Source organism: Giraffa tippelskirchi, chromosome 3 (assembly GCF_054371585.1).
Source record: "Giraffa tippelskirchi isolate mGirTip1 chromosome 3, T2T-mGirTip1v1.2.pri, whole genome shotgun sequence".
Lineage (NCBI taxonomy): Eukaryota > Metazoa > Chordata > Mammalia > Artiodactyla > Giraffidae > Giraffa > Giraffa tippelskirchi.
Genome location: NC_137277.1, coordinates 31,086,912 through 31,107,149, shown reverse-complemented (window position 1 = coordinate 31,107,149; position 20,238 = coordinate 31,086,912). Strand labels below are relative to the sequence as shown.

Here is a 20,238-nt window from a genome sequence, read left to right as displayed (position 1 = left end):
ATGATGTAAAGTAATTCTTAATGGCATAGGGAAATTATTAAGACATATTGAAAATAGAATAACAAAGCCACAGTTCATTGTGTTCTCAGTTGTTTTTAAAGTAGACATATCATTGGGAAAAAAGCTAGAAAGATATAAACCAACATGTTTCTTTGAATAGCTAATTTAGAGTATTTTGTGTGATTTTCTAAATTTAGTTCTAAATGTTCTGAAGTGAATGTATGTTACTATTATAACATGGTTTTTTACCCTCCCCCTTTTCTCAAATGTAGGGTGAGAATACATACTTTTTATTTTATTTTTTTTAAGTTTTAATTGGAGTATAGTTGGTTTATAATGTTATGTTCGTGTCAGGTATGCAGCAAAGTGAATCAGTTACACATATACATATATTCACTCTTTTTTAAGGTTCTTTTCCCATATAGGCCATCACAGAGCACTGAATAGAATTCCCTGTGCTATTCAGTAGGTTCTTATTAGTTATCTACCTTACATACAGTAGTGTGAATATGTCAGTCCCAATCTCCCAGTTTATCCCTGCCCCTCCATCCCCTGGTAACCGTAAGTTTGTTTTCTACCTCTGTACTCTACTTCTGTTTTGTAAATAAGTTTGTCTGTATCATTTTTTCTTTTTTAGATTCCACGTATATGTGGTATTGTATGGTATTTGTCCTTCTCTGTCTGACTTACCTCACTTAGTATAATAATCTCTAGGTCCATCTATGTTGCTGCACGTGGTATTCTTTTATTCTCCTTTATGGCTGAGTAATATTCCAGTGTGTGTGTGTGTGTGTGTGTGTGTGAAGCATCTTCTTTATCCATCCCTCTGTTGATAAACATATATGCTTATGAAAAGTAAACCACAGGAAAATAAACTTCACAAAATTAGCCACTGGAGCACCTTTGCCCACAACATGAGCCGACCCCGGCTCCTTGGACCAGCAGGAAGTGGGTCCTCCAAGGATCCAGGTGCTGAGGATGGTCGTGGCTTCCTGGGTAAATATCCTCATTCTTGTCTACGTGCCTTGTCAGCCTCCCCTGTTTTCATTTGTGCCGCTGAGCGCAGATTTAAACACCAAGCTTGAACCCCATGATTCTCTGTATTCTGACAAGGGTCAGAAACTAAACTTCTGGGTAAAATCACCTATCTCAATCAATTAAGTTCAAATGGGCTTTTGAGAAAGGTCTTTTCGTAACACTAATACCTTTGAATTGATGGGCTTCCAGAGCCCTTGGAGAAGGAGTGAACAGTTTTTTGGTTTTTTTTACACAAGGTCCAATTCAGGAAAAATAAAAATGTTTATGAGCCACATTTTTCTCCCACCCAAAATCAAACTAGCTTTTTAGAGTGCCATAGGGGGAAAAATATCTTTCTTGTAAGCTATAAACTACCTGATTGAAAGAAGAGCAGATATAATGCTTGCCCCGCTTTTCAACCATTTCGGGTCTTCTTTCTAGAGGCAGCCCCCTCCCCTTGCCTCTGGGAGATTGTGTTTTCTGCCCGACAGGAACACTAGGGAGTCCAGGTCCAAGGTGTGTCAGGACCAGAGGGTGTGCAGCAGGAGAGGGAGGGACCAGGAGGTGGAACAGCGGGCACAGTCGCTCCATGGGCAGGCTTGGCCTCGGAGAGGACGGCTGGAACCTTGGGGGAAGGTAAACAAGGCCGGTGAGGTGAGGATCCAGGCACTCAGTAGCCGTGGAGGCAGAAGGTAAAAGCCAGACCAGGGAGGGGATTATGCAAGAGCAAAACTGGAGAGTCTATCTTGAAAAATGAGAGAGAAAATGGGGGGGAAGAAGTTGAGATGAGGGCATCTGTCACTGTTACAAGGAGCGAAAGCTGTCTCTTGAAGGGCCGGAGTCTGAGAAGGCAGGAGAGGAGCTGCCACCATCTGAGGATCGGGAAGTGAGATGAGCCCTGGAGGAGCCCCAGCTATGGGTCTTCGGGTGGGAGGGATGGAGGGACAGGCGGCCCCTAGGGGGCATCACAGATGTGAGATGCAAAGGAGGTTGGGGAAAGGGGATGGTGACTCACTCTCAGATTGAACATGCACCAAGTCTCGGGTGTGGTTAGAGGGTCTCCATCACCATTGCCAGGACAACAACATACCCCTCGGGTGTTCTCTCTTTCCATCAAGACTCCCATTTCATTGACCTCCACCTGCAGGCCCAAGCAGTCATAGCCTGGGAGAGAGGGATCAGTGCTGGTCCCCAGGTCAGCATGGGAGCCAGGATTCTGCGAGGGTCCTACCCCCTTCACATGTCAGCACCTTGACACTCCCTGGTCTCCAGCAGGTGGGCTCTGCTGCCCTCCTGCCCTACCTCCAGCTCGTCTTGTTCCTTGAGGGGTGGGCGGGCAGTGTCCCAGACACAGGCCATGCCTGCAGGGGACAGATGGCTGCCCTCACCCCGCTGGCCTCGCCAAAACCAGAGACCCTCGAAGCTGTGCACTGGCGACTCCTGGGCCCCGTGGGCACATGCTGGGGCCTGGGAGTGAACCATGGCTTCTCCTCGGGGAGCAGGCTCGAGCACCTGCTTAGATTGCTTCGGGAAGAATGAGGACAGGCAGGTACTGGTGGACCCAGTTCATCCAAGCTCCCACAAAGCCTTTCACAAGATGCCACACAAAGTCCACTTCAGAAAGCGGGCTCTGTTGAGGAGCAGGCTTGGGGTCATCTTTACGCTATAGGTGTTTATTTGACATACAGCCTTGTGCCACCTCTTTTGAAAGTCACGTGTCCATAAACCGCACTCTGGCCCAGGAAGTGCTGTCACTGCAGACAGTCTCCTCGCTGCATGGAGCTGTTGCCATGTCAAGCCTGTAATTTATTGCACGTAGGTGCACTCAGACATGCTAATCTTACCCATTATTGCTAACTAGGAGATGTTTTTAAATAAAGGATAAATAAGTGGGGAGAACTCTGCCAGAAGTAAGATGCTGGTTGTCCCCATATACTGGGTTCCAAGGGGTTCATCCGTCGCAACCACTTGCTTCCCACCAGCTGTACAGCTGAACCGTGTGCAGAACAGGCACGTGTCGGGCGGCCCTCCCCTCAGCCCAGGGAAGAGGGGGCTGTCGTCGCTACTGCCCAGATGAGCATGGCGAGGTCGGGACAACCCCCGGCCAGGGAGGGGTGGGGCAGGGCCTCCCTTCAAACCCAGGGTTCAGAGGCCTCCACCCTCCCCACTTTGTAAACCCCAGTTGGCAAATACAGGAGGAGCAGCTGCACTCTGGCAGGCAAGTCCCTCCTCATGTTAAATGACATCCAGAGGATGTCCTGGGCCCAGGAGGAGGCCAGGCCAGCACTGCCCCCAGCTCACTCCCCGCCCTGGGCCTGATCGCCCCGCTCAGCTCTGACCCCGCACACTGACCACCTGACAGCGCCGTGTTCTCTGCTCTCTCTTCCAGCCCGCTGCTCGCCGTGTCCTTCGCCACATGCTGTGCCGTTCCCGGAGTCGCCCTGCTGACCTGGGGCGTGAACCCTCTCACGGGCGCCCTGGGCCTCTTCAACATTTTCCTGTACACCTGCTGCTACACCCCACTCAAGAGGGTCAGCATCGCCAACACGTGGGTGGGGGCGGTCGTGGGGGCCATCCCCCCCGTCATGGGCTGGACCGCGGCCACGGGCAGCCTGGATGCTGGTGAGTGTTTCAGCCTCTTTCTCCACAGGCCCAAGGCGTGGGTGCCCTCCGCGCCAGCTTCCATGGGCGGCCACTGCGAGTCAGAGCGCGCTTCCTTCCCTGGGCTGCGGTACTTGGTGGTAGACGTTTTATTCTGTGCTAGCGCTTTGCCAGGGGCTTCTCCGGTGGCTCAGTGGTAAAGAATCCACCTGCCAATGCAGGAGACATGGGTTTGATCCCCGAATCTGGAGGAGGAAATGGCAGCCCACTCCAGTATTTTTGCCTGGAGAATCCCATGGACAGAGGAGCCTGGTGGGCTACAGTCCATGGGGTCGCAAAGAGTCGGACAGGACTTAGCAGCGAAATGACAACAGCAGTCCTCTGGCAAGAGCACGAATGTGGCCATGGGAAGCACTGAGTGCAAAGCTGCAGGGTGACCATGCAGCCTGGCCTCTGGGTGAACAGACGCTCTCTGCATAGAGAACGGCTGGGAGGAAACAGGACGACACGTAGAATGAGAAGAAAGTGCCTGAAAGTCAGAAGCCAAGTGAGGCCTGCCTGCGGAGGGTCGGCCCACATCCTGAGGAGGTGTCGGGGCTGGGCCCCTGCCCGCCTGGCTCAGCAGACGCAGCCCCGTCAGCAGGCTTCTCCCTCCCCCAGAACCAGGTCGTTTCCCCCTCTTCAGAGAGGACAGACTAGTTTCATTAGTTTCTAATTTATTTTTATATGATTTGCTTAAATTGTTCATGCTGTCTACAATAAAACCATTGAAATGCTCCTCCAGGTTTTTGGCTGGGATGTCACAGCTAAATTTGTGGGGTGAAAATAGGTCCTTCTTACCATCTGTAAGGGAAGTTTCAGAGTCTAATTAGTCAAGTAATTAGTGTTCCTGACCGACACTTAGGAAGGAAGTGGTGAGGTTTCTTGCAGTCTGTGTAAGGACATATTTTTCAAATGAGCGATCAGAAGGCTGGTGACCATAAACCGTTGCCCCAGAAGCCACATCCCTGAGACTTTCATAAAAGCCCTTACACTCCATCCTGGCGAGCTCACAAAGGCGAGGACACCTTCACTGGACGGTCTCTTAGAGAAGCTTTAATATCCTGTAACGGCGGAGTCTCACAACACTGCAAATATAATATCCTAACGCGTACTTGCTGGTCTGTTCTGTGACGAACCTGAAACCAGAGTCTCTTGCGAGTGGGAGGCAACGGTGGCCCTGGGGGAGGGGGCGTCTGGGTTTGGAACCCAGGCGCCCCCTTCCCCGCTTAGCTTTTGCCCTTCAGAACAGAACCTGACCTCAGGCGGCCATCTCCTCGCCTCCCACATGAGGCTGTAATGGCTCGTCTCTCCCGGAGCTGTTGTGAAGACTCCGTGAGTTGTTGTTACGTCTTCCTCATTCATAGAGATGGTATATTAGTGCCGATGAAGGAAGGTCGTGAGATTTCGTTCATCTGCAGACTCTGAGCAATTCCTAGTTGTGACCTGGCTGTGCTTTGCAGACAGAGAGATACCTCCTGGCTTAGTAGGGAAGAGCACTGGGGTCTCTTGTTGTTGTTCAGTCGCTAAGTCATGTCTGACTCTTTGCAACCCCATACCATCTCATCCTGTTGCCCCCTTCTTCTTCTGCCCTCAGTCTTTCCCAGCATCAGGATCTCTTCCAGTGAGTCATCTCTTCACACCAAGTGGCCAAAGTACTGGAAGCTTAGGCTTCAGCATCAATCCTTCCAATGAATATTCAGGGTTGATTTCCTTTAGGATTGACTGGTTTGATCTCCTTGCTGTCTCAAGAGTTTTCTCCAGCACCACAGTTTGAAAGCATCAGTTCTTTAGTACTCACCCTTCTTTATGGTCCAACTCTCAACATCTGTACATGACTACTGGAAAAACCAGGTCACTAACAGGGTCTGATAGTGACCTCTGTCTTGGGTGAGGGAAGAGGGGGAGGGGAGGGCATAGGTCTGGCATCCCTAGACTGGGTGATGTGTGAGTTTCTCCCTCAGTTTTCAATTGTAAACGTTTAAGTGCACACCTGAGCACCTCCTGCTCAGATTCCTGCTGCTCAGCTCTGCCTGGATCCCGAACCTTGACTAGCCCCAACTAGCCTCTCCCGCCCCTCCCCTCCAAGCCTTTTCAGTGATGCCCAGACATTTGAAAGCAAGCAGGTGGCTCCCTGGCTCTGCCTCCCCCACATGCTCCATTCCCACCTGGGTCCTATTCAGTTTCCTCAAACCTGGCACAAGGAGCAAGGCACCCCAAACTGCCTTTTCTGTCTAGGGAATCCCAGCCAGGGCCGGGGTCAGGGCCAAGTGTGACAGCCCCAGGGGCAGGTACCTCTGGAGGGATGCAAGGGCAGTCAGCCTGGGGCCTTGGAGAACTCGACCAGCTCTTCATGCCGGGTCCAAGGACCTAGGTTCCCACTGAAGGCTGGAGTCTCCATCATCCCTCCAGCAGTTTCCCGCGAGGAGCTTGGGCCTCGGCACATGTTGGCTCGGGCCGCATCCCCGGAGGCCAGAGAGCAAGCGCTCCTCAGGTCCTCCCACTTAGGACGCATATCCAGGCAGAGCCCTTGTTCGGCCACAGTCTGGATCTGGCTCAACAGCTAGTGGTCATATTTAAAAATTTTTTTTCCTTGAATTTGAGTTATAGTGTTTCTGCAATCCAGATCTCATCATGTGTGTACAAACTCATTCACGCAGAGCAGCTCAGGCCAGGCTGTGCTTTGTTTAGACTGCAGCCCAAGAATCCATGTTCAGTCCTAAGCAACAAGCCTTCGACTGCCTGGACTGACCCTGGTGTAGCACAGAGCAGCCTGACAGGCTGTGTAACCACACACACAAGGTCCTTCTGTGGCCTTTGGGACTGACTTCTGTTACATCCCTTCGCTATAGATCTCTAAGGGACACTGAGGGGCACACAGTAATGGCCTGGTTTACTGCCCCCAGAATCCTAATCCACCACAGATCAAATCAGACACCTAAAGCCTCATCGGGCTTTCCCAGATGGCTCAGTGGTAAAGAATCCACCTGCCAATGCAAGAGACATGAGTTTGATCCCTGGGTCAGGACAATCCCCTGGAGAAGGCAATGGCAACCTACTCCCGTATTCTTGCCGGGGAAAGCCCGTGGACAGAGGAGCCTAGAGGGCTACAGTCCATGGGGTCACAAAGACTCAGACAACCTGGTGACTAAAACAACAAAAATCCTTATCAGGTTTATACGAAAAGAGTGATACTACTTCACGTGATGCTGCAGATTGCTTCAAAAGCTTCAAAACATTGATGTGATAAGCAGAGCCAACTCAAGCTAAGCCGTAAATCTTTGAATGAATTGGATAAATGAAACAACGAATCAGTGAATAAGTACCTTCCATTTTAGAGATGGAAAAATTAACATATTCTGAAGTCAGTCACCAGATATCGATCGACAAGTATTTCTCGAGCATCAGCTGTGAGTACAGGAGGGAATGACACACAAAAAATAAGCCAGGATCTGAGAGAATACAGTTGAAAGATTTGTATTCCTGGGACTTTAGGGACTAAGTTGGCTAGCGTTTTATATAGTTTTGTCACCTTCAAGAACTGCATTTTCTAATGTGGAAGTCACCAGCTGGAGTCCAAAACGATGGTTCTCAAACTTCAGCACACATCAGTGTCCCTGGATGGAGGGCTTGTTAAAACTCACGTTCCTGGGCCCTGCCCCCAGAGCTTTGATTCAGTAGGTCTGGGATGGGGCCTGGGAACCTGCATTTCTAACAAGTTCCCATGTGATGCTCAGGCCCCTGATCCAGGGACCACATTTGAGAACCGCCAGTCTGAACAGACAGAACCAGAGAGCGTTCTCACTGCCAGAATGCCCTGGAAACACCAAGGGATTTGGACGGAGGGCGTGGCAGATGGTCCCGTCACTGATGCAGTATCAGGGTCATTTCTGTTATCCACCGAGGTGGTCATATCTCTTCTGGGTTCTTATCTTAGGGGTCGTGTTTGTTTGAAGGAGCCCTTCTGAGGGGAAAAAAAAAAAGCAGCCAGAAATCTTCCTTTTCTTCTGTGGCATCTCCAACTCTTCTTGTCTTTAAACCTCCAAAGACTAATCACCGCGGAGCAGCCGTGAGGACAGAACTGTTTGGAAATCTCTGCTGAACTTGCTGCTGTGGGGCACAGGGAGGGGGCCGTGTGGAGAGGGGCAAGGTGGTGAGAGAGGCCGGGCTGCTGGGCTCACCCACTGCTGAACCATCCCCACAACCGACTGCATGCAGGGCCCTGAGAGATGCAGTCACCAAAACCCAGTCCAGTTCCCACAGACTCCTCCTGTCTCAGCACCTTCAGGGAGACGCGGGCAGGCGACCACTGAGCAGAGAGCTTTAGCGGGGCCTCTGGGCTCTTAAATCGGCCCCCCAAGGCTGTCTGTGAAGACTTTGGAGCCAAGTGACTTCTGAGATAAGTCATGGCCTGTTTACTTGAAGAGGGGAAGTGCTTTCCAAGAAGGAAGCTTGTGCACAGGGGCCAGGAGGCATGAGTGCCTACACGGGGACGTCATCCATGCCCTCCTCGCTCCAGCTCACTTTCCCCAACTGGTCAGCTAGGACTTCACAGTCCAGCTCCAGCACTCCAGACACTGCCCCTGACCAGGCAGACCTGTGCTAAAGCCCTTTCCTGGGGCTCAGTGGACAGTGGTCACAAGTGAGGGGCCGCAGCTGAGGGCCATATGCGATGGGGATCCCCAAGCCTCACCTTGAAGGTCCTGCCTCGAAGGAACTGGCCACCCCGTTGGGAGGAAAGATACCAGATTAAGTAGCTGCAGAAAACTGAGTGCTTCACAGACGGCTGACGGAGTAAAGAAATCCCATGTTTGGAATTACCCTGCCCCCTTCTTAGCGTCTGGATCTTTCTGTGGTTTTGTGGTGGCCACAGGGCCATCAAGACCTCGGGGCCCCGAGCACTGAAGGGCCTGCTATCTGGCCTCCAGCGAAGACATGAGATAAGCATGAGGACAGCCATGGGCTCTAGTTTCCTTCCCCACGATGGCATCGTTGCTGTTTGCTTCGTTTTCATCACACGTGAGAGAGAACTTATCCTGGTGGTCTCGATGCCCCAGTGGTGAGGGTACAAAGCCTGTGCTGACCCGCCCCTTGGGAATCCAGCCCAGGGTGGGAGGGGTGATTGTGAAGCAGGATTGGGGGGCCAGGTGGAGGGTGAAGACAAACAGATTAATGGGTGGAAATTGTAAAAGCTAAACAAACGCTAGGTGTTCTTGGTGTCTGCTGTTTTGCAGCTGCACAAAGAACGGTAAACAGGTGGCTCTTCTCTCCCAGGGGAATTTTGGTTTCAGAGGGGCCAGCGCCAGCCAGGGCTCAGCCCAAAAACACTCTTTTGTGTCAACAGAGGTGACCATGACAAGGGGTTTTTCCTGTGTCCATTCTCCTCTGAGACCCTTCCTCGCACCTGCCCAATGACTTTGCTGCTTTTTTTTTTTTTACTTCTCTGCTGTTAACAGAAAATATTAAAAATGCTTACCAACTAAAACTCAGGAAGATCGAGTAAGAGGGCCGGCCCCTAGCACAGCCAGCTTGCTGTCCGAGGTGTGGAAGTGCTTGCTTTGACTCTGCAGGCTGTGGCCAGTGAGGAGAGTGGTGACCTGCGGGCCGGGCCGTAGGGAGGGTCGGGGGGTTGGGACCGTGGGTAAGGGCCTGACAGCAGACACTCTGGCTCTGGAGCCACACGCATTAGCCTCTCGACAGTGTTTATCTCTAGCGACTGTCTAGTTTATCTCAGAGGCTTCAGGCTAAAGTCCCTGCCCTCCCCTCCTCCCCCTCCCCCACGCCAAAGCCACCTCTCTTCTCATCACCCCCATTTCTTAAAAAGGCTCAGATTCTGTTTTGTCATTTCCCTAAGTCTGAGTAAGTCCAAGGTCTTTGGAGTTTATGCGATGGGTCTGGTTACTGGCTCGTAGAGGTTTGTGAATCACCTTTGGTCTGTAATTCTGATGTTGTGTGGTCGACATGCATTATGTCAGCCAACTTGCAGGTACAAATGAGGACTTGGGAACAAGCTCTTATCAGGAAGTGACACTTGACAGACGGATGGTTCTAGTAACAAAAAGAGAATGAGGATTTTTAGCCTCTGCTGGTAAACTACAAAATGTTAGATACTGTCTCACCTTATTTACCTCCTTTATTCCAGGATGAGAAGGTAGGACAGAATTCATTCACTCATTCATTCCGCAAATATTTATTGAGGGCTTACTAGTACCAGGCGCCGTTTAACCCAAGCACTTTTGAAGATTCTGTTTAAAGTGCTGCCTCACTTCGAAATCAGACTAGAAAATGAGTGAGCTCCTTTCGTGTGAGATTTTTCCATACCTAGCCTTAGAGCATGAGATTGATTAAGATAAATGACATTTCTAAAGACAGGGTGAACAGGGGACATTATGGGAATATTAGCAAACCAAACAATACTTAGAGCTCTATTCTCTTCAAAGCCGAAAAAACAAACTTCTAAGCAGCAAGGGATGAGAAACACCCCACGAGCCGGAGGTCAGCAGTATAACTGGTGACCGTGGGGTACACAGCGTACGGCCTTGTCACCCCTGGGTCACATAGCTGGTCAGGATCACAGGAGCTGGGCCTCGGTGGACGAGTACAGAGGCAGTTCTGTTCAGCAAACAGATTCGTATTTGTGTGATAAAGGGACAGACCTTCAAGTGTGAGCTGAGACGTGGGGAGCAGGTGAGGAAACCCCCAGGGACTGGGAGGAAGAGGAGGGAAGCCCTGTCTTCCTGGGAGTCAGGGCTGTGTGCTGCCTCTGCTCTCGACTTTGCTTCAAACAAAACTTTGAGGGGCTGCTCGTGGGTGGCGGGTGGGGACCCTGACAGGAGAAGGGGCAAAGTGTGAGCATCTCCCCCTCCTTGTCTCGCCTCTTCATCCCTTCCAGAGAACCTTCAAGGGCAGCTGGCCATTGCCTACCCCGTTTCCTATTTTCAGGAGACTTTTCACCTTTCTTGTGTCGCCGTGCACCTTCTGTGGCGTCCTGGAGGCTCACACACGGGAGAGGCTGATAGGTCTCACGGGCGCCTTCGTGTTCACCCTCAGAAACAAGGCTTTGAAATCGCTGGCTGTGAAGCTTCAGGCTTGGCCAAGCCCACCCCCCAGCCAGCCCCCAGTTTACATGAGCTCGTCACCCCGAAGCTCCCAAGGGGTGCGGGGCGCGTGGAGAGGGAGCCCACTGTCCGGGGAGGGAGGACCCCCGAGCCCAGCACAGGCTTCGCTGGGGCCGCCTCTCTTCCTCCTTTTCAAGGCCCTGCGTGGACAGCGGCTGGCAGCGAGTAGTTGGGGTCGGAGTGGGAAGGGCTGAATGTGAGCCCACAGGGCAGCAGAGAGAGCAAGCGAGCTGAAACCACTGAAGTCCATTCCAAAAGAGTTGGTTTCTGGAAGAGTTCCAACAGAGCTGGAGCTCTAGCTTGGAGCGTCTCATCTCCACTGTGTTGGGAACTCGCTCGGCTGGGATCACCTTGCCTCGGTTTGCCAGAAAACGACGGAAGTGCCTCATGCTGTGAGCCTGAGCGCAGGGTGGGGCTCTCCGCACATGAGGGCGGTGTGGAGGTGGCTGAGAGAGGCTTTGAGAGTATTTTCCAGGAGTGGCTGGGAAGACTGGCTGGCCTCGCTCACCTAGGTGCCCCCCTCGTCGGGGAGGGGCCGGGAGATAGGAGTTCTCCTCATGTCTGCACGCACAGCACAGTCGGCGAGCTCCTGTGTTCTCTGTGTGTGTGGAGGGAAGGAAGGAAGGCCCCCGACCCTCGGACCTCCTCCAGAAATGCCTGCAAACAGGGTCGTGGAGTTGTCCATCCTCACCATCCTCTGGAGAGTCATAGACACGGTTGCAGCAACCATCACAGACTGCCATATTCTGCGTATTCATCAACCCACAGATATTTGAGTAAAAGGAAGGAAGCACACATGCCTTCTGGATACGATTAAACCCAGTAGATATGAAGATTCTGCAGCTAGGCAAGAAAATGAGGAAATACTTTTAAAAGGAGAACACACATGGCTTGTGTGAATGGACTGAAACTCAAAGAGACCATCTTCAGATCTCAGGTCACATATCACCTCTTCCAGGAAGCCCTCCCTGACCTCCCCAGGGCCGACTGAGGTCTTGCTCCTGTGAGCTCCCCTCAAGCCCCGCACCCCAGGCTGTGCCTCGTGTGTTGTCTCTGTCCTTGGGCAGACTGTAGCAGAGAGAGGGCCTCGAGGGCAAACCAAGCCTGCCCTATAGTGGGTGTGCAGTCAATATCTGTTGTCACAGAACACAGGCCCAATACAAGCTAACTGCTCTGTGGGGGCAGGGGTGAGCAGAGGCCTTCGAGTCAGGAAACTGAGGGCTTTATGTTTCCCTCACAAGGAAGGTGGGTTCCCCCAAGGCACCCGGACTAATTCCAGGCTTCCTGTGCTCGCTCGCCTTATCTAGATGGAGACAGTCATTTGTTTCACATCTTTCATAGGAGCTGAGGCGCTGCAGCCGGTGGAGGAGAACTGTGCGGGGGTGGGGACGTGTGATTACAATCCATTAAGGCTAAGCTGTGATTTCTAAAGCTCTTTTCATTTGTGACAGGAGCCAAACCCCTACCCCAATTTCCTCCCCCCCACCCCAGAGGAAGCAGCATGTTACTCTTAGGAAAATAATTTTTTTTTAATTACGTTATTTTAAGGAGAAGCATAACTGAAAATGTGTATTGAGCAAAACAGAACACTCCCGCTGGCACACGAAAAAAGAGAGCTTTTGAGAAAGACAGGCGAGACGCCACGTGGGAGCCTGATGTTTCCACCGTTTGCCGCCTGGTTTCCCAGCTGCGCTGGCCCTTTCCTGGCCATTCCAAGAGCAGCACAGCTCCTGAGCCCTGGCTTACCTGTCCCCTCCTCTACATGATCGGGATGCCAGTCCCCAGGGGACACAACCTGGTCCTGTTGGTCCCCCTGGGGCTGGCGCTGTGCTCAGAGCCTCCCGGTGGCCGGTGCCCCAGGAACCAGGCACACTGCCTCCTCCGTGCCGGTCCCTCCGACATCTGGAGACGGCTCTACTTTGTCATCAGACCCCGAGGGAGAAGAGGGCCTTCTGTCGCCCTGTTTTCCACTTCACTTGTACCTGGGTGGTCCACCCTTGCCTTCTGTCTCAGCTAATTCCCTGAGGGTGCTCACTGTCAAGAAGAATATCGTCTGTGTGTTTGTAGGAGAACAAACTTTTTTTTTTTAAGGCACCAGCACTCTTATCTTAATAAACGGACTTTCTCCATCCAACAAGCCTTCCTCTCCTCCCAAATGTGGCCAACATTCTGATGACCACCAGGCATGCGTGTGTGCTAAGTTGCTTCAGTCGTGTCTAACTCTTTGCGACCCCATGGACTGTAACCCACCAGGCTCCTCTGTCCATGAGATTCTCCAGGCAAGAATACTGGAGTGGGTTGCCCTGCCCTCCTCCAGGGGATCTTCCCGACCCGGCGATTGAACCCACATCTCTTATGTCTCCTGCATTGGCAGGCGGGTTCTTTACCACTAGTGCCACCTGGGAAGCCCGATTGCCAGGCAGAGTCCCCTGCTACCAGTGTCAGTCACTGTTTGGCAACAACTTTGTAGGAGAAGGTGCCAGGGATGCAGAAGAGCCTCAGGCAAGTTAATTAATCCTTCTCATCTGTGAGGTGAGGGCAGCCCTGCCCATAGGAAGGTGCCGGGAGCATGAGAGCCCAGACATGTTTCCTTTCCATGGGGCCTGTGGACGAGCCGCCAGGTCTTCACGAGGCAGATGTCTGATGGGCAAACTTAAGACAGCCTCTAAGAGAACCTCCACATCTCCACCAAGAACCGTGCATGTCCCCGCCTGGAGGAAAGGCATCAGTGTCTGCCCCTGTCACCCCTTCCTGGTGACCCCTGCACTGGGGGCTCCGCCCTCACCCCCCTGTCTACACACACACACACACACACACACACACACACACACACACACACACACACACACACACACACACACACACACACACACACACACACACACACACACACACACACACACACACACACACCCCTGCACTGGGGGGCACTGGGGGAGATGCCCTCCCCATCTGGGGTGCCCCGTGACCCAGCCCTGCCCTCACCAGCCTGTCTACACACACATACACACACACACAACCTGACTACAGCCTTCACGTCGCCCCAGAGACACACTGAGCCACTCTGCACAGGATAGTAGAGTTGGTCATGGCTCTCCGTTGCCTTTGGGAAGGTCTTCCCTGAGCGGTCACCCAGGTCATGCATCCTGTTGCCCTGTTTGATTCTCTGAGTTGCAACCATCAGTGTCACTGCACTGCACACTCCCCACCCACTGGACTCCTTGCTGGCCGCTGCCTCTCTGGCATCCAGGGTTGTCCCCAGCAGGAGGCAGGCACCATCCTTTCTTTGCCAGCAGACTGAGCAAATAGAAGCTGCTTCTTCTACTGTTCAAATTGGAGAGTGTTCTCACGAACTAAGATGTATATGTGCTAGTTACAGATAGAGTGAGAATGGACGAGGGGACTTGACAGCCTGCCCAGACCATGCTGGCCTCTTAGTAGGTACTCGGGGAACATGTCCTGTGTACGGAGAGGAGGAATGAACCTGAACTGTTTTCCCAGGAGTGGCTGCAGCCCCCTCGGGAGACTCGGCCCCATTGCAGCGGGGGAACCAGGATGAAAATCAGAAAGGCTCCCCCCGAGTTCCTCCTTCACCTCTTGTTAGAGAACTTAGCATTGTCTGATTTGTTTGCTTCGTGAGGATTATGTGTTATTTTAGTCGCTCGTGTCCAGTCTTTGTGACCCTGTGCACTGTAGTCCACCAGGCACTTCTGTCCATGGAATTTCGCAGTCAAGAATACTGGAGTGGGTTGCCATTTCTTTCTCCAGGAGATCTTCCCAACCCAGGGATTGAACCCAGGTCTCCCACATTGCAGGCAGATTCTGAGCCACCGGGGAGCCCTCTCCTTATGAGGATTATAAAATCTACCTAAAGTCCTACAGTCATATTAAGTCAGGTGACAGAGTATCTGTTAGTAGGAGGTGCTCAGTAACTGGTAGCCTTCACCCCAGGGTTTTTTAGGGAAGCCCCAGCTCCAGCGAAGACATGCTCAGGTGTTCACCTGTCCTAAAAAAACTGCAGATGACAGGCAGGTGACCACCCTGCCCTGGGCCCCAGCCACTGCGCGCTCCGGGTTCTCCACTTGCACTGTGGAGTACCCCACCCTCCCGGCGGTGACGGCAGTATACCCGTGCGCCCTGTCTGGCATCCCCGCATCTCCCGGGCTGCCGACAGGGACTCTGGTTCTGTCAGTGGTGCCGAGTAGGGAGCTGCCGGGAGGGTCCTTCCACCTTTCACCCAAGCCCCTCACTCGCAAGCCGGCTGGGGGAAACAGAGAGAAAAGCTCAGCCCAGCGTTCCTACCGGGACAGTGCTGCCCTTGAACGTGTCCTCCCCCTTGTTGTCATGGTGTGGGCACGCGGTGGGGGGTGGGGGGGTGGCGGCGCGGGCAGGAGCCGCAGGTGCTCAGGCCCACGGGAAGCCAGGTGCCCAGGTGCCCGGCCTCCCACCCCTGCGGTGAAGACGTGGGATGCGGGAGAGGATTCAGCGCCCCAGCCCGTCTCCTCCTCCATCTCCATCTCGGCCTCTGGGCAGAGGACCCGGGCGAGGCTGGGGATGCGGTGGGAGTGGGCGCAGCACCCAGGCCGGGTCGCCGTGGCGGGGCGGAAGGGATGCCTGAGGAAACCTCTGACAATAGCCTGTCTTGCTTCCCCGTCTCCCCCGCTTCCCTCTCCATGCAGGGGCCTGTCTTCTGGGAGGGATCCTCTACTCCTGGCAGTTCCCTCACTTCAACGCACTGAGCTGGGGCCTCCGTGAGGACTACTCCCGGGGCGGCTACTGCATGATGTCCGTCACCCACCCGGCCCTGTGCCGGCGCGTCGCCCTGCGCCACTGCCTGGCATTGCTCGCCATGTGTGCCGCCGCGCCCGCCCTGGACGTCACCACCTGGACCTTCCCTGTCATCGCCCTGCCCATCAACCTGTACATCTCCTACCTCGGCTTCCGGTTCTACCGGGACGCGGACCGGAAGAGCTCCCGGAAGCTGTTCTTCTGCAGCCTCTGGCACCTGCCGCTGCTCCTGCTGCTGATGCTCACCTGCAAGCGGCGGGCGGGGGAGGTGGGCGCGGAGGCGCCGCAGAGCTGACGGCCGCCCACTCTGGGAAAAGCAGAAGACGTCCAGGGAGACGCGCAGGGTTTTCGTTTTTTGTTTTGTTTCATTTTTTCACTCTGCTGTTAGGCAAGAAATATTTTGGTTATTCCAAAGCACCAGGAGCAAAATAGCTGCGTTTGAAACGAGGCTGTAAAATAATTTGGTGCTCAGTGACCACTGGACAACTTTTTTCATGGTGATATCCAAAATGTTCCCCAAATGAGAATCGGGGTGGCTCTGTAGATTGACACAAGGAGAGGATGGATTTGTTTGCTTGTTCACCTGTTTTCCTTTGAGGGTTGTTACAGAGCCCTTCCTCCGACCCCATCCCCTGGTTAGTCTTCTCCCTCAGGTCGAAGTGCAGGTTCACCTTGCTTCTCGGCCCTCCCCACCTGCCGGCAGGGAGGCCAGACAAGGTGCTCACTCGCACGCTGGTATCTGTGGTTCCGTGGCCTCTGGTCCCTCACAGGCTGCGTCAGAGTAAATGCAGCTGCCGGCTGCAGCCCCTTTTCTGTGAATGAGCCGGGCCCAGCTCCCTCTGCCCCACACATTCTCAGCCTCAGACCCCCTCAAATGCTAATAGAACACCAAGTGCTGGCTGCTGCCCACCTTCTCAGGGAGGATTCAAACGGTTACCTGGGAATGTCAGACCAGCCCCTGTCCCCACCCCGTTAGGTAGCAGCATTTCAGAAACCCCAGGGAACCGAGGGCATCTTTGAAGTCCACTGTACCCCCACAGGTGGTGTCAGAGCGGTTCTTTCTGGAAGGAGCATGCTAGACTTAAAGCCAGAAGCCCCTCCAGCTCTGACCCACCTCTCCCTCTTCAACCACTGCTGCAGTTGTCAGCTGGGCTCAGGGCCCAGTGAGAAGGGAAGTCAGAAAGGGCTGAGCTGGGTCAGCCAGCCCTCACATCCTTGTTCCTTTGGTGAAAAACACATTTCCACCCTGCTATCTTCAGGTCTCAGAAATTAGCCTCCACACAGCCAGCGGCTTGGAGAGCCAGAAGCAAGAGCCAGACCTCTGTTGGGGATGCTTCTGGCCCCAGGGGGGTGCATGGGTCCCCGCAGGCAGGGGTGGCCTCCGTCACCAGCTGTTCCCCCAGCTCCCCAAGTCCGCCTCATCATCCAGTTACGGGACGTCCCATTTGCCCGAAGGCCTTGAAGCTTAACAGAATCTTTTAGTTACTCTGTCTCCGGGTGCACTGCTGCCCTGGGAGGAATTTATTTGGGAGTTTAAGCCACACTCAGACAGCCCTGGCAACATGTCCCTTCTCTGAAAACTGAAAGCGATTGCAAAGCGATTGCAGGTAGCATCTGATTTCCGACTGCACTTACTTGGCTGCGTTCAGGTCGCGCTGTGGGAACTGACAAAGGCATGTCTGACGGGTGGTCCCCAGCCCACAGATCTGTAAGGCGCGTGGGTTCTCTCTGCTGCAATAAACCTGCAACGCGAGCCGCAGTGTGTGTGGCGTCATTCCATTCTGTCTGCGGCTCCTAGGAGAACGGGTGACACTTCCCTGGCTGTCACGAGCAGCCATGGGACCGGCAGGGCGGGGGTGGAAACGAGCAGCAGGCGTGCCTGCCGTAAAGAATCCCCCCGCCCCGCACCCTCTGCTCAGAGTCACCCAGTCTCCCTTCCATCGCCCTGGAAGTAGGCCTGGGGGCCTCCCTGACCTCCTGACCTGTTGTTCTCCTGCTCGGAATATATAGTGCCTGCTGCACAGTCTGCACAACGAACGGTGCCCCTGCTCCTCGGCCCTCGGACCCCAGGACGAGAACCTTCCGAGCGAACCCCTCACTGCCCCGCCCTCGTCGCTCTCACACCTCCCTGGGGCCACCCTGCGAGGACCGCCTTCCCAAACCCTGTCCCCTGGTCCTCACGGAAATGTGGAATTCATGCTCCCAAGAGCTCAGACCGCTGCTCGCTAATCCAGGCCTCTGGACATCTGGGGCTTCACCTGCAGAGCCAGAGGCTCTGGTCCTGACCACTGACCGCCAGCACTTGCCAGGCGGATGCAGCCCGGGCACCCGAGCATCCCCCCGGCAGGTCTCCGAGTAATCCTGCCGTCCATGCTGGGGCTGCAGGAGCACGTGCAGAGGGCCTCCTGAGACTCAAGGCTAAAGACAGGAAGGTCTGAGTTGGCTCACACCAGCGTTTCCCTGCCCATGTCGGGAGCCGAGCCTGGGACGCACGGTCTGGACGTGAGTGTCACTCAGCCCTAAGGCCATCAGGCCCCCGGGCTGCAAGGGTAGAGGGGTCACACAGGCAGGAGCAGGAGCCGGAGCTTCAACACAGGATTGCACTTGAACTTGGGTTATTTCCTAATACAGCAAACTAATGACAAGGAAAAGGGCCGTTCCAATTCCCTATTTAGCTTTTTAAAAAACACGACTCAACACAATATTCCTTCTGACTTGGAAAATTGTAGCAGCTTCCTTTTAGTAAAAACACTGTATCTATTATGGATGAAACCTAATTTCATCCAGAGTCCCTCTCCGTGGACCCACAGTGAGGGGGACGCTGTTGCCCGTTCCCACAGTTGGTTTGTCTTTTCAAACAGAAAAATGGGGTGCATCTTGCCCAATACAAGTATCTTCACTGCACTTTAAATACATTTTGAGTGCCCCAGGCCCTGATGCTGGAGGAGAAATACAAGGCTGTTGGAGACTGCTTTGCTCTGAGGATGTATGGAGTTGAATTTCCCTCTGACAGTTTATTTTTCTGTCAATCCATCCTCATCTGCTGTTTGTTTTGCTAAGAAAATAGCTTGGGATTCAGGGCTTCCCAGGTAGCACAGTGGTAAGAAATCTGCCTGTAGTGCAGGAGACATAAGAGATACAGGTTCCATCCCCGGGATGGGAAAATCCCCTGGGGGTAGGAAATGTCAGCCCACTCCAATATTCTTGCCTGGGAAATCCCATGGACAGAGGAGCTGGTGGGCTGCAGTCCATGGGGTCGCAAAGAGTCAGGCATAACAGCACGCACGCACGCACACACAGCACTCCTGTGCCCCGTGCAATGCCAGGACCCGAGCAGAGCTTGTTCTGCTTGCTGACTCCAGTGTGATGGGAGACTCACTCCTCTGAGTTTAGTTGGAGCTGGAGACTGTCCTCTGACACCCACCCACCCCTTCTGGACACACTCTAAACAGTAGGACCCTTGTAACTGACCACAGGAGGAACTTAGGGGAGAAAAGGTTTGGGGAAATGCCCACTTGACCTTTCTAACAACATGCTCAGAGCCCAAGAGACAAGAGAACGCACTTGACTTAAGAAGTAGGTCAGAGGGCTGCTGCCTTGGTGCTTTCTCTGCCATGATTGGCCAGCTAATGATCCCCCACAATGCACTTCATATGTCAAGGGCACACTTTCTCCATCCGTCTTGTGGGATCGATGGTGACAACAAACAGGCAACTAAATACAAAGCAAGTGGAAAACAAACAGGGTCCGACGATCATTCAGCTTTGCCACGCGTGCTTTTGGTCTTTTCCCATCAGCTGTCAAACATTTTAAATAAGTTTATAAACTGCCAAGAGGAAAAGGTAAGTGGGAGCAGTATACTTTTGCTTCTGTTTTCTGGCCTCGCTCCTTGCAGGATCTTAGTTACCCAACCAGGGACCCAATGCACGCCCCTTTGCAATAGAAGTGCAGAGTCCTAACCATTGGACCATGAGGGAAGGCCCTACTTGCTTCTTTTTTGTTGAAAACCCACTCATAATTGTCCTCATGCTGGACAGATTACAATTTCCAACCAAATGTAAGAGCTAAAGAGGTGTTCTGGATCAAAGAACCTCCGACACTCGCTTCCTAATTCAGGTTCCGTCACTCTGTTGCTGGTCCCCACTATGCACATCACAGGACGTCTCGGAAGTCCGGCGTCTGGCCACAGGTTGAGCCCCCTGTAAACATTCTTCGTGTCTGACCTCCCCTCACTTCCTCCACTGCCACCCTCATGGCCTCGTAATTTCTCTCTCCCTTGTCCCCACTGCTGAGTTGTCCACGTAGCAGCCATTGCGGTCCTGCCAAGGTTCCAGGCAGATCACAACACGCCCCTGTTCTCCATCTCCCGAGGGCTTCTCTTCACTCCATGAATAAAATGCAGACTCTCTGCAGGGCCTGTGAGGCCCTCCAGGATCTGGCCCTGCTCCCCACTCTGATCTTTGAACCACCTCCCCCCAACCCTCCTGGAAGCCTCTCGGTCCCTCTTCCTGGGCTCCTCTCCCACCCCTCCCCCTGGATCACCCCCTGGCCTCACTGAAATGGCTGATAGACACTCTGTGTCCATCTCTGTATTTATCTCATGACTAATTCATTATCTGTCTCCATAGAGCATAAGCCCCGTGGAGGCAGGGATGTCATCTCCGCAGTACTTTCT

At 53.5% G+C, this 20,238-nt stretch overlaps 1 protein-coding gene across 1 annotated transcript in view; it reads left to right on the top strand.

Moving 5' to 3' along the window:
- The window catches only part of COX10 (cytochrome c oxidase assembly factor heme A:farnesyltransferase COX10), a 112,644-nt gene extending 95,328 nt beyond the window's left edge, over window positions 1–17,316 (top strand). The window contains exons 6-7 of the mRNA XM_081580654.1: window positions 3,407–3,639; window positions 15,455–17,316. Coding sequence (XP_081436780.1) covers window positions 3,407–3,639; window positions 15,455–15,858 — 637 coding nt within the window. The 3' untranslated portion in view covers window positions 15,859–17,316. The remainder of the gene's footprint in view (window positions 1–3,406; window positions 3,640–15,454) is intronic.
- Window positions 17,317–20,238: the final 2,922 nt, after the last annotated feature.